Source organism: Sphaerodactylus townsendi, linkage group LG02 (genome assembly GCF_021028975.2).
Source record: "Sphaerodactylus townsendi isolate TG3544 linkage group LG02, MPM_Stown_v2.3, whole genome shotgun sequence".
Classification (NCBI taxonomy): domain Eukaryota; kingdom Metazoa; phylum Chordata; class Lepidosauria; order Squamata; family Sphaerodactylidae; genus Sphaerodactylus; species Sphaerodactylus townsendi.
Window position 1 is genome coordinate 92,240,452 of NC_059426.1, and position 13,433 is coordinate 92,253,884.

Genomic DNA, 13,433 nt, shown 5'->3' on the forward strand with positions numbered 1-13,433 from the left:
CTTTTTTGATTAATAAGGGCTGCTTTTCCATCTTGTACTCAGTAAACTGTTTCTGGGGCTCAGAATACAAAGCTAACTGTTGAGGAGAGTTAAACAATTGCATTTGATTTCTGTTCAGCATACCCAGCACACAAAGCCTTTCTACTCAGACTCTGAACTACAAAGAAAGAGTTTTTTGTTCTGCCTTCTGCAAAATCTAATGCAAAAGCTGGGAAACCATCCCTTCTTTTCCTAAGCTCCTTGCAGTTCACAGATAACTTGAGGGAAAAGATTTTCATCCTCACTGAGTTTTTACAGAAGGGATAATTAGTTCATGTCTGCTTTCTGTAGAAGATGAGAAGCCGTCCATTTCTCTGCACATAACAACATAGGCATAGGGGTCACTGTTAATGTTGTGGATTTGTTTTAGGAAGACTATGTGGAAACTGATAATGTCACTGGGCCAGTGAAAAATAAATCTGAGTCCTAGATATTAGTCTCCAAGATCTGCTAGGATCTGACCTGCTAAATACTTCACTTAGCACAATCCAGATATGGCTTTTTCCTTGTCCTCTTGGGGAGGGGCAAGAATACTTTTAAGTAGGGTTGCCATCTCCAGGTTGCAAAATTCCTACAGATTTGAGGTGGACCCTGGGAGGGCAGGGTTTGAAGAAGAGAGGGACCTGAGTGGGATAAAGTGTTATAAATCTGTCTTCCAAAACAGCTGTTTTCTCCAAGGGAACTTGTCCTCTGTAGTCTGAGGATCAGTTTATCTAGGAAATCTCCAAGTTCTACCTGGAGTGTGGCAATCTGAGTTTTAAGGTAAGAGCATGGTCTGCAGTTTCTTTTTCTGAGTCAAGCCAAATACAGTCAATTACTTAAGAGTGGAGGTATTTGCTTTTGAGCATTAAATTTGAGAATTTTAGTCAACTTTTGTTAAAGGGAAACAACGTGGCCTATCACATAGTTCCTCAGCCAAGCTTCCAAACATGTCATGGTTGTTCCATAAACAATTTTACCCATTAACAAGGGATGATATTGATTGTAGTTGTGTATAAGTACTTCCATTCAAAGTAAGGAATAAGTAGACATTTTCCTTCCTTCTGTCCTGGTTCTGTTCAAGGGCTTCCTTCGATTGTGTTTTGTTCTGTGTTCCCGCTTGTATAGCTACTTAGGATTTCATTCCATATAGTTGGCATGGTGTTGCTTACTTTCTCTGAAGTCTAATTAACTCATTTAAAAATAATTACATCAGTATTGAAGTCAGAGTGGTATTTCCTGGATGAATCATTCAATTATATAAACGTTAGCCATAAGGCACAGTTCAAAATTTTAGCTGTCAGATACTAAATAATCTAAAGTATGCAAATTTCTGATCAGGCAAGAGTCATCTGACTATGTTACTTTCTGAAGAAAATTGACTTTGATACATCGAATTAACCCATGACACTGCCTAAAGTCTTCCATACACCATTGCTGCCCCTTTGGCATATATCTGTTATGTTAGGCAGCTGTTCCAAACTACACTTACCCTTATAAAACCTGCTGGTGCTGAAGGTCAGTGAAGTAATTCCATTTTTTCATAGGTGCCTTATTGCTTTAGAATTTTCTCTGAAAACCAGCTTCTGTTCTTTGGCCCTCTCCATTTCCCCTTTGAGCTGCTTCACTGTGAACTGTTCACTTCTGTGTATTCATCCTTCTAGTTCATTGGGCAAGCAGCAAGTGGTGCATTCCATATTTTATGGAAGCCTCTGAAATGAAGCTCTTCATTTTGGGTGAAAATCCTTCTAGGTTGCTGCACTCATTAGCTGTTCAGCTGATCTCCAATTGACAGCAGTTAAATGTTTAATGAAGCCAGGAGTACTGCAGTGTGAATGGCACCTTAACTTTTATCTTGTTATTCGTTAGCATAGGTACCAATGCTTGCCTCCCAACCCTGCAGCAGTCAATGGCAAACCTAGCAGCATACCAAAGGTTCTGCTACTGGCTTCATATTATAACAATAGGCAGATGGAATTCTTTTCAATAGTTGATGTTACTCTGCTTTATCTTATTTTTTAATTTGTAGCTGTAGACTGCCTGGTATTCTAGGACAAGTCAGAGCTGTTCAGTGAATTATTTATGTTTATAGGAATTGTACCCAGTATGTAAAATATTTAGTTTTTAAAAGTTAATTTCCTTAAGTTTGTTTTTTTTATAATTAATGTGTCAGATTTGGTAGTGATTAATGCTTTCAAAATACTTGTCCATTATTTGATAATGTTGGACCAGTCAAATGACTGACCAACTAACCAATCTCCTGTTTACTCATTCATTTACTTTATAAATAAACTACCTTTGTACCTGAGATTCAGGGCAGATTACCAAATAAAAAGCAATGCTATCAAACAGCATGAGACAACCAATATGCAGTGCAACAGTACTAAAGTTATGGTCCCTGAGAATTTAAAGGTAACAAGTCCTACATATGGGCACAAACTGGCCAATGTAGCGGTAGCAGAGAATGGTGTCGGGGGAAAACTAACCAGCTGACAAAGTATACTATAGAGCTCTCTGGAAGACCTACATTGAGGCACTTATAGGAGCAAAGAAATAATACTTCTAGATGTCTCCCAACCCTCTCCAAGGCATTCATCTCTATACTGAATAAGATATTATATACAGTTTGGCTGTCCTCCTGGATTCCTGCTTAACTATGGAGACCCAGGTAGCGCACACCACTTGAGTTTAGGGTTGCCAACATCCAGGTGGGGCTGGTGATCAGTTGGAATTACAACTACACTCCAAACATCAGTTCTCCTGGAGAAAATGGCTAATTTGGAGGGTAGACTCTGTGGCATTAAACACCTCTGAGATTGCTTTCTTCCTCTGATCCATCTGTAAATTTCCAGGAATTTTCCAACCTGGAGCTGGCAACCCTAGGAGGAACTGATCCCTATAGTTGACAAATCTGTTGTGATTTCAGGAGCTCTTCAGAGTCCGCCTGGAGTTTGACAACCCTAACAGAACCAGAAGAAGTAGGAAGGCTATGGGAACTTTCAGGAAAGAGGAAGTGGGAATAGTGGAGGAGGGGAAAATGAGATGCCTCCCACAAGTCCTTGCGGGCTCACATTTGTTTTTTTTCTATAATGCTGTTTGATACAAATTGTGTTAAGATACTGTGTAACTGTGGTAACTTTTCCTTGAAACTTTGATCTTCATAGAAGTTCTTCATCTAATACCAATCAGTTCAAAACTTGACTGTAGAACATCGCTGGTCTTCCTGATTTCTAGGACTGTCAGGAAGTCTGACTACTGACAGAACCTTATGTTTAAACCATTCTTATATACAGTTCAAATGGGATGCATATTAGGTATGCAAATTTTTAACAAACTCTAGGAACCAGGGGAAGGATAACTGTGGTCATACCTTCTCCTGCTCCCTGAGCACGGAATGTTGCTGTTGGCTCCACTAACAAGGTGGGCAAAGTCATGGGGAGATTCTGGAGAGTCAGAGGCGAGGATGAGGGGAGTATCCAATTCAGTAGAAATATTTCCTGTGAGTGGACACTTTGTCGAGGGACTAAACATAGACAAGAAGTGAATTCTGATCTGTTGAGAAGTTTTGCTCTTTTTCATATACTTCTCAACTGCTCAGTTTAATCATGGAAGTGTAGATGTTAAGCAGCAACTAACAATGTGGTAGAAACACTGAATTTCAAGCGTTGAGAAAGGAAAGTTATTTGTTCCCTGTGAAGCAGGCAGCTTTTGTATCCTTACACAGGCTTTTGCTATTCTAAGAAAGGGGAAGGTAGAAGTAATGGTGAAACAGCATGCCTTGCATAAATGGAGGAGATGTTTCCCTTTATTTTCTATGTATAGGGTTGCCAGCAAGGATTCTACTGAAAGTGAGAATGTTTGCAGAGTGGGGCACTGAAGCAGGGTATCTTGACTTCCCTAGTTCCATGATTAAGTTTTGTGCCCAGATATGTGCCCATCTTACAAGTTAAATCCCTCACACATAGACCCTTCATCTTGCAGATCTATTTATCCCTGGATAATATTTTTCTGAAAGCAATTTAAGCTTTTTGACTTAAATTTGCCTTCCCTTCATTTTTAGCCAAAGCTCTTCACTGGTGAGATTATAGATATGCTTGATGAATGGGTTAAGTTCTCACTTGCAACTCAAGACTTGCAAATGGACTCCTTCCTCAATAGCTACTGCAGATCTTTGCATAGTACAAAGCCTTCAGTGCCTTGTAAAAGAAATGGAAGTGTAGTAGAAGAAATATTTCTTCCCTCCATACACAAATGCCCATAAATGGATGGGAAAGTAGACTCTTAAAAATTTCAAAAGTAGCAGCATTGACTGGATTTTTAGACCTTTGCCTATTTGTGCTTTGAGTAGATATGGTGATTTTCATAACAGTGTTGTCATGTAGGTCAGTGTGATCACATCATAAGCCTGCATACATGTAAAGTTTGCCAATTGACCAATTCAAGCCACCAGCTTTGGGAACTCATCATGTGTCTTTTGTAGTCCAATCTTAGGCTCATTCCGCACATGCAGAATAATGCACTTTCAAACTGCTTTCAGTTCTCTTTGAAGCTGTGCGGAATGGCAAAATCCACTTGCAAACAGTTGTGAAAGTGGTTTGAAAATGCATTATTTTGCGTGTGCAGAAGGTGCCTTAGATACAAGTTGGCTTGGATACTAAGATGCCATTCTTTCAGTACAATGCCAGTTTTCCAGCAGAACAGTATTTCTGTTTTCAGAGGATGGGAGAATGACTTCTGCTAATTCCTGCTTTCTGTAGGCTGTTGTATGCTCTCTCTCTCTCTCTCTCTCTCTCTCTCTCTCTCTCTCTCTCTCAAGTCACTATATGTTTACTTCCCATTTGTTGTGGCAAAAAGCAACTTTGTGGAGGGTGGATTTCCTTTCATGCAGTTCTCTGGATTTAAATAGTAAACTCTTCCTACAAGCAGTTGCACTTATCTGATTGAGTGCACAACTGCTTTTAACTTTGGGAAAAAGTACAGACGATTCCATCATGGTTCTGCTAACAGCCTTATCTAGTTTGACCCAGTGATAAGAACTGGTATCAGGTCTTTATAGTCATAGGAGGTTGTAACTGCAGTATACTTTTAGCATCAGATCTTAACATTGTATATTAATTGACATAGTTTCATCCATTCTTTAACCATTGGCATGTAACATAATGTTGTATGTGAACAAATATGCAGAAATGAAATTAGGCTTTGTCAGAAGTTGCATCTTGGCCTCTAGAAACTGATTCATATTTTATCATAAAAGGAGAGGTTCCATTCCTACATTTTATAAATCATTGTAGCGGTAATTAACCAGTAAGGTATGAGTGGCAGTAAAGCATTTATTGACACACCAGCTCTTTGTCCATGGACAAAGAACAACAATGTACTTTCAAGTTACAACTCCGTCTACAGGGCTTTCCAAGCAAGAGATGAGCAGAAGTGGCTTACCTGGAACATAATTTGCACTACCTGTTTTGTAATTGTGTCATAATTAAGATGGAAATTAATCCGCATAGACTGTGTTGACACTGATAAAGCCGTAGGCATAATTTCAGTCTGAAGTCAACAACATTCTGAACCACTAGCAAACAAAAAGGTTAATGTTAAACTTAAGTGTAGGGATGATTTTCAAAACCTTTTCTCTAAAAAAAAGTGAAGGAAAAGCTATGAAAATTTCTGGATGCATTCAGATTAATGTTTTCTTCTGCTGAGGAAAAATGCTACTGAAAGTCATTGTTTTTTATTCAACTGAAAACGTGTGAGTGATGGCACCCATGTGAAGAATCTATTTCATTTTTGAACAACAGTAAGAATGGTTCCCTGCGTTTTCCTGGGGATTCCTGAATATTATTGACAAGACTGCAAAATGCTTTGCATGCTTAAAAGATTGTTCCCTTTTCATTGTAATTACTGTAATTTTAGGGAGCTTCTGCTGCTTGGTTCATACTCTGGTTTCAGTGTAATTAAAAAAGTTATAGTTCTGGGCAATCTAAACTTTCCAAAATATACATTTGTTTCCATTATAAACCCTTAATTCCAGTGTGATGTTCAGCTTTTCTAATGGCAATGCTGTATATTTTTATGGACTGTAATTTGGTCTTGAAAAATATAGCTCCTCCAAATAGTATATCCATGCCCTTTTATAATTGTAGGTTAATTCAGGGTTATATAAGTGTCATAGATTGTATCATTTGAAATAGAGAAATGCAGCTTATTTCACTTGATCAAATCCACTGTGGCAAATTGATTTCTTCAATAGCTCCAAATGTATAAATTCTTCTGACACAGCTTCAACTTTTTAGGCACATTGTCTGGACCTTAAATCCACTTCTGAGTCATGAATGGCTTAGTGACTAATGTAAATTCTTGTTCGGTTCTGCTTTACTCATGTGCATTCACACAGCCTGTTAATACAATTTCTGGCTTATACATATGAGTGGTTGTGTGTAGTGGAATGCCCCCCTACCCATGAAATAGCAGCAAGTTTATTTTTTGTTAAGGAGAGAAACCCAGTGCTGATAGTATGTATTACTTAATGCAAAAGTGGCACTGTGATCACAATCATGCAAAAATGTGGAAAAGATACAGTGTTATATGGTTCACATATGGATATAAATCCTAATCTGCTTTTAAATTCTTTCAAGGTCATGATGGTATCCATTCCAGAATACTATGAAGGCAAGAATGTCCTTCTCACAGGAGCTACTGGTTTCATGGGAAAAGTTCTTCTTGAAAAACTGTTAAGGTCTTGTCCAAAAGTTAAAGCAGTTTATGTGTTGGTGAGACACAAAGCAGGAAAGATGTCTCAAGAAAGAGTGGAAGAAATGATCAACTGCAAGGTATGATTCCATAAATGATCATATTCTACATGATGAATGTGTGTTGTCTTTTTACTAACAAATTTCTGAATCAGTTTTCTTTGCAATACAAGTACATGTAATGGTGCTAGTTAAAAGTAGCAGCTAAGTAATTTGATCAGAGGTACACATGAGACCATGATTTCTGGAATTAGAGTGCTTATTCCTGGCCAACATGTACATAATTGCTTTGCATTCTGGTTATAAATATTATTCTCTAGAAATCATGAATTATTTCTTGGCTGCTTACCTGATGGTATGAAGTGAACAATATTTGGTTCTAGTATTTTATTGTTTTTTTCAATCTTTTGCCCTGCAACCTGAAGACAAGTCATATTATTTGATTTCACAGCTGGTTTATGTGATCCTGGTGAAGCAAAATACTTTCCTACATGACCTTGCATGGGCTGTACTGTCACCTGTGTAAAGGATCAATGTGTGCTTAGTTATTACACCAGCACAGTGTTGGATCTCTAGCATGCAAACTAACTTTGCATGGATTATAGCACAGTTTAAATGAGATACTTAGCTTGTTCAAAGGTACACATACAATCTCTTTATCTCACTATATCATGTTTAAAGTGAGCTTAATCCTGTTTGAAGGAAACTTGCAGCCAGAATGAAGTGGCATGAGAACTAGTGACGACCACCACCGATAGGACTAGTTTTGCAAATCTGAATCTGATTGGCATCTCACCTCAAGCAATCAGCTTGCTGCATGCCCTTCCTGAAGTCTTCATTTCAGACATGTTCTTTGTCTGCAAAGCAGCTGTCTACCTCATATAGACAGTTCCAGTTTAGGAAATTTGGGGGTGGAGGGTGGGGTTTAAGGAGAGGAAAACCACCACCAGGTTTAATACCACAGAATCCATCCCCCAAAGCACATTTTATCTCGGGAGCTAATTTCAGTAGTCTTGGATATTGTCTGTAATTCTGGGAAAGCTTCATGCCCCACCTTGTGGTTAGCAACCCCTAGGGTTGCTAGGGTGAATATGAAGTTCTTTAATGCGCTCTTTACACATCTATAGCAGGTGCTTTATTGCTTATACTGCTGTGACTTTACCTGATGTCATTCCAGCAGTCCATATCCAAGAACAGCCCTCTTCCACTTAGCACCTGTATTTGACTAGCTATTGAGTTACAGGCTGCCACTTAGTAATCACTGGGTAGGGCTATATCTACATAGGTGTAGGTCGGATATGCTTGAATGTTCTATGTAAAATGCTGTGTGTTAACAGAGGGTTGGTGTAACAGGGAGAGACATTTTAGCTAAGCTTTTTGTCCATTGTAGTAGGGGAGCATTAAAATAGGGAAGAGCGTAAAAACGTTATTTTCCAAATGCATGCATTGTACAGTGGAACAGCAGTGGCTCCTTCTCCCTCCCTTACCCACCTCCAGCACCATTATCTCTCATTATCATCTACCACTGTAGATGTCAGTGATGGTGTGTGGTCTGCAAAAATGCAGGCAGTACTGTTCTTTTGAGACATTTCATGCTTCCTCTCAATTTTTTCAGATGTTTCTGCATACCTGGAGGTCCCCAAGATGGTAAAAAATATCTGCTTTTTTCTGTACATGGCCCTGACCTGCAAATTTCAGTATTCTGAGACAGAGCCATGTACAGAAAGAGATTGGCTGACACCTGCAGAGTACTATATTTTTTTTCTGTAGAGAGCATAGCACTGTCTTGTTTTTTAATATTCTGTTTTGTTTTGCCCTGCTCCTTGTTCTGCGAGCCTTATTATACTAAGGTTTCTAAACATCCTGTGAATATTGGTGATGTGGGTTTTATGATGACTGTAGTAGTCTACCCAGTGGTGGGATTCAAAAAGTTTAACAACAGGTCCCGATGGTGGTGGGATTTAAATAATGATCATTTGAAGTATAAAAAAAGCGATATACCGAAAGGTAGTGTATTATTTCTTTAATATATACATATACACACACCACAGCCTACAAAGCTTCCCATCCATTGATGGATGTTTGCTTATGCTGTATATCGAGGTTTGCTTTCCAAATGTATTTGGTACTTGGTGGGGTTAACAAGGTTGTTTTGCTTTGACAAGATGACTCAAGGGAACCTTTCAGCTAAGTAGTTGCACTTAATATTCCACCTTCAATTTGATTTACAACTTTTTATTTTAAATTAATTCTTATGTTTTGCATCTTTGAAGACTCAGCAGAACAATCACAAGTGTTCTCCTGGATGGTGTAGGCCATCTTGTTTGGGTTGTTCTCTACCGTCAATCAAGGAGGCAGGAAATCTACTTTGGTCACTTCCTGTAGGCGGGTCATAGCTGTCTTGTGTAGTCGTGCCGCGAGGTCAGCGTAAGAACGAGACGAGACGCGGTGATTTCATCTGGTGGAGAGCGCCAGCAACGGGAGCGCGGGTTTCCGTGTTCCTAGCGACTCTCCCGTATGCTGGCTCCTGGCACCTTTTATTATGATTCTAGCGGGGGCGTGTAGAAGGGCGGAACGGGGGGAATTCTGGGAAAGCGGGAGAGCGGGGGATTGAGAGATCATCATGTGATGCATGATCTCACCTGGCTGCTACGTGCGGAGAGGAGCATCGGCATCTGGGCCTAATCCTCACCTGGGGGCAAGGCCATTGTCCCTTTGTCCGGGACACCCGGTGGTTGTGAGCCAGGTAGTTCATGACCTGTGACTCATCGGGGGATGAGGGGTGGGGGAGCGGTGCGACCAGAAGGCCGCAGGAGCGCCGGTGTGCCGGCGCTCTACTTACGGTGCTGCTGGGTGAGCAGTGCATCCCTACAGTCTTGCCCCTCAGTATCTTCCTGCCTCGTCAGGGAGTGCAGCAAATTCAGCAGAGCTCTTTGCTTATTGATAGGCTTCCATGTCCTTTTGAGGTTCTAAAAAACTCCTTTTCTGCATGTCTCAGAGAGTTTGTAGTCTTTTTTTTTCCTTGTAATCTCTATTGTCTGTGGTCCCTGCCCTCCTTGTGTTTCCCTCTTCCCGCCAAAAAAAGCCTTCCTTCGAAGCTGCTATGGCGTTGGCAGCCAGTCTTTTCTCCTCACAAGGAGGGGATTGTACGGCTTTGGCAACGGAGAACCACAGAGGAGCAGTGACCAGGTCTGCCAGCTCGAGCCTCCCGCTCCTCCCTCGGCGCAGCCGTGTGGCTGAAGGAGGTGAAAGTGTGTGCACCCGGCTGGTGCCAGGGCAGCCGATGGGGGCTGGCCAGCTGGCCTCTTCAACATCGCCCTCACCGCACAGCGCGGTCAGTGCACGCTCGACCAGCCCCTGTACCAGCCTGGGAGGTGCCAGGGAGCGATCTGGGCATGAGAGCCAGCCAGTCCCAGAGCAGCCGTGGGCCTAGCCAGTGGAGGCCTTTTTTCGCCATCATCCTCTCGGCGCTTGCGTTATCGGCGCTGCGCCGCCTCGACTCAACCTTGTACAGGGTGCCAGGGAGCTGTCTGGGCTGTGGGGGGCTGCGGGTTGCAGCCGATGAAGAGTCAGATGGACGCCTGGCGGCAGGAGGAGCCTCCCAATCCAGCTGGACTCTCCAGGCAAGAGGGAGAGAGGAGGGAGGGAAAGCCAAAACATGCCAGAATGCCGATTTCCTCAGAGTGCAGTGCTTTCTCCCCTCACCAGCTGGAAGTCTTAATGCGTTCTCTCCACCAGGAAGGGAGGTCTCTAAGCAGCTGCAGCCATCCCCTACCCTCCCTCCTTACAAGGCTAAGGCCTCGCCTTCTAAATCCAGATCCCCGTCTCCTCCTTATTTAGGGATAGAGACTGGTTGGGTTCCTGTGTATAACCCTACAGGAGAGGCAGGGACATACCCCCCTCTCACAACCGCACGTGAAGGGATTGGTAATCTGTTTCTCCTGTTCAGGGGAGGACATTTTACAGATATCAGTGTTGCAGGTTTCCAGAAACCCCTAGCTCAGTCCCCAACCAAAAAGGTCCAAACTGTCAAATGGAACAGCTGATTTGGTGGACGCAAAGCCAGTTGCTCAAAGCGCTAGGGAGGCCCCAAACTGTCGGGGCAGCTCATGTATTACAGGTAATCTCAACGGCTCAGGAAGGAATCGCCAGTAAGATTTATGGAGCCTGTGGACGTGGGCTGGGAAGTGACTCTGATAAACCCCCCAGTTTGTACAGAAGATCGGAGTGTGACTGAGGCCGAAAAATTAAGGTCAGAGGGAGCAGTAGCCCACCCTGAGGTGAAATTGGCTGGAAGCCCCACAACATACAAGGACTTCCATGCGGAAATTGGACGGGGGAGTCTATGGAGGGTATTTAGATCCCAATTCTATTGGGAATGCTGTGAAGCTCCTCACAAGCTAAATCTGTAATGAACGAGAATCTCTGGAAATTAGGAAGGCTTCAAAAGCCTCTTACACTCAGGCCCAAAATCCTCATAGCCAGTGCTGTAGGAGACTGAACAGGGACCCCTAGAGGAGTGGGGTGCAGAGTTAACTGAGTATCAATCTCAAGCCTAGCTTCTGTTAGGGCTGGAAGGCAGCCATGCAGTTTCCATGAGCAGTGATGGGCTGAGAGTGTCTATGGAGGGAGAAGGCTGCGCTGCTGTTTGGGAGGAAGCTAGAAAGTATTAAATGCAGCTGTTGTCAGGAGTTAACGCACAAAACCACAATGTCAGCCCACTTAGGCATTAGCAAAACCTGACGTCAGGGGCAGCAAGCTATAAAATTCTATTGGTCTAGCAATGGGGAAGGACATCCGTGAATTCTGCAGAAATCCTGTCCTACGTGGATGACAGCAGGTTGGCAGCCAAAGTATAAATAAGCAGAACCTCCTTTTTGCATTCCTGGGTGCAGGTGGAGGCATTTCCAGGACCCAACGGGATCCAGCCTATAACTGCCCTGGCTACACTGAGTATAGGGCGGGACAAGAGCCCTCATAGCCCTGAGGCCAGCCATTCATGTGGGTCCCTTCTGAGGGACACCTTTGAATCGCTTATCTGGGGTGTCCTTGATGTTCTCTTCACTGTCCACTTGAGACCGGTCCCCCCAGTTGGGAGTGGTCATTTCCCACGGGACATCTTACTAGGAGCATTTTGTAATATCCTATGGGGTTCCATCTGAAGCATTTCAGTGAGGGGAGATGGATCTGGCCTCCGGGATAACCTTTTCAGAGCCAGAAGACCGTGGGATTCTGAGGTGGTGAGGACCCAAATTCCTCCAGTGCAGCGAAAGCCATTAAGGGTTTGCCCTAGGGGCCCTTCTGCCTCAGTTTTTCCTAGTGGAGGAGGAGATCTCCTATTTTTTCCTTTTGCCTGATGGCAAGTTCGACAAGACAATGGGATGGAATTGCGGCAAACAAAAGTTTCCCTTCAGTATTTCCCCCAGAAGCTTCTACCTTGGCTCCTGACCCACCTTAACTTAGTCTTATCAAGACCCACTGAGTCGAAGGGCCAGTGGCCTGCTACGTTCACTTGGGTGGTCTGGGTCTGGGAGGGACAGAGGGGGGGAGAACTAAGGGATCCCCTGGATGAGAAAGGCATCTACAGCCTTAACAGGATCCAATGAGGGCGCCCCTATAGCTTCTAGGATCCTCGCCCCTCTCAAGCGACAGCGGTTAAGAATCTACTATCATCTGGCAAAAGTGCTCTTCTAACATCATTCCTCACTGAGGGACCAGGGGCCTGTGAAAGGGTACCAAAAGGTACTCATTGGCTGTCACCTTCTTAGTGAATGCCACCCTAGATGCCTTCTTAGTGTAATGCCACTCCTAGATGCCTTTTGACCACTTCACACATATAATGGCAGGGGTCCTTTTGATGGAAGATTAGCCACCTACTTTGGTTTAAGCCATGGCGATGCTGAACCCATTCTAAGACAGTGATAGTTCCAGTTTTGATTCTCAGGGGAGTGCCCACTTCTTTGGTTCGGAGTTTGATAGGATCCCTGGTTGAAAAACAAAGATAACAAGAGAGCCATGCCCGGATCTGTCAGGTCAGAACAAAACCTAAGTCACAGCCATTAGGGCCTCTCCCTCATCCCTCCCCTTTCTCCTGGAGGGAAGGACAGTGGGCTGTAAGCAGACGGCATAGAAAGTGGGACGAGGAAAATCCATGCCGCCCAGTGGGTCCCTAACATGAAGTTTCTCTTCCAGTTACTCCTTAGAGTTCCGCATTTTGTTGCCACAAGACAGGTTCCTCCCTTCCACCGATCAGCTTCACCCCAGAGAAAAAACAGTGTGACAGGCTCAAGTGGGCAATACCTCTTTCTCACCTTAATCCAGGGCCATAGGAGTCCATGCTAGTTGGACCAAAGTGGGAAGGGGAGTATACTCCCACTTCTTCACAGCCCTTAAGAAAAACGTGGGGATGTCCCCAGTGAAATCCACAATTCTGGTACACTAAACATTTTAACCGGAGTTATTTATTTCTAAATATTTATATGCCACACTCTGTAAAAATACATTCAGACTTTGTCTGGGAATCTTTCGTACAGCAAGTGTAAGAGAGAATGGGCTACCTTTGGCAGCCATTAATTTACATAGGACTAAAGAACTGATTTTAGAAGTAATAATCATTAATTCTCAATTCTAAAAGGAATGTTAGTTCCTCAACTTTTGAGTCAAGTT

General features: G+C 42.9%; 1 protein-coding gene across 4 annotated transcripts in view; it reads left to right on the top strand.

Annotated features, from left to right (window-relative positions):
• Positions 1 to 13,433, top strand: part of FAR1 (fatty acyl-CoA reductase 1) — a 78,475-nt gene that overhangs the window by 18,529 nt on the left and 46,513 nt on the right. For all 4 annotated transcript variants that reach the window (XM_048483960.1, XM_048483962.1, XM_048483958.1 and 1 more), the window contains exon 2: positions 6,654 to 6,848. In XM_048483960.1, coding sequence (XP_048339917.1) covers positions 6,657 to 6,848 — 192 coding nt within the window. In that variant the 5' untranslated portion in view covers positions 6,654 to 6,656. The remainder of the gene's footprint in view (positions 1 to 6,653; positions 6,849 to 13,433) is intronic.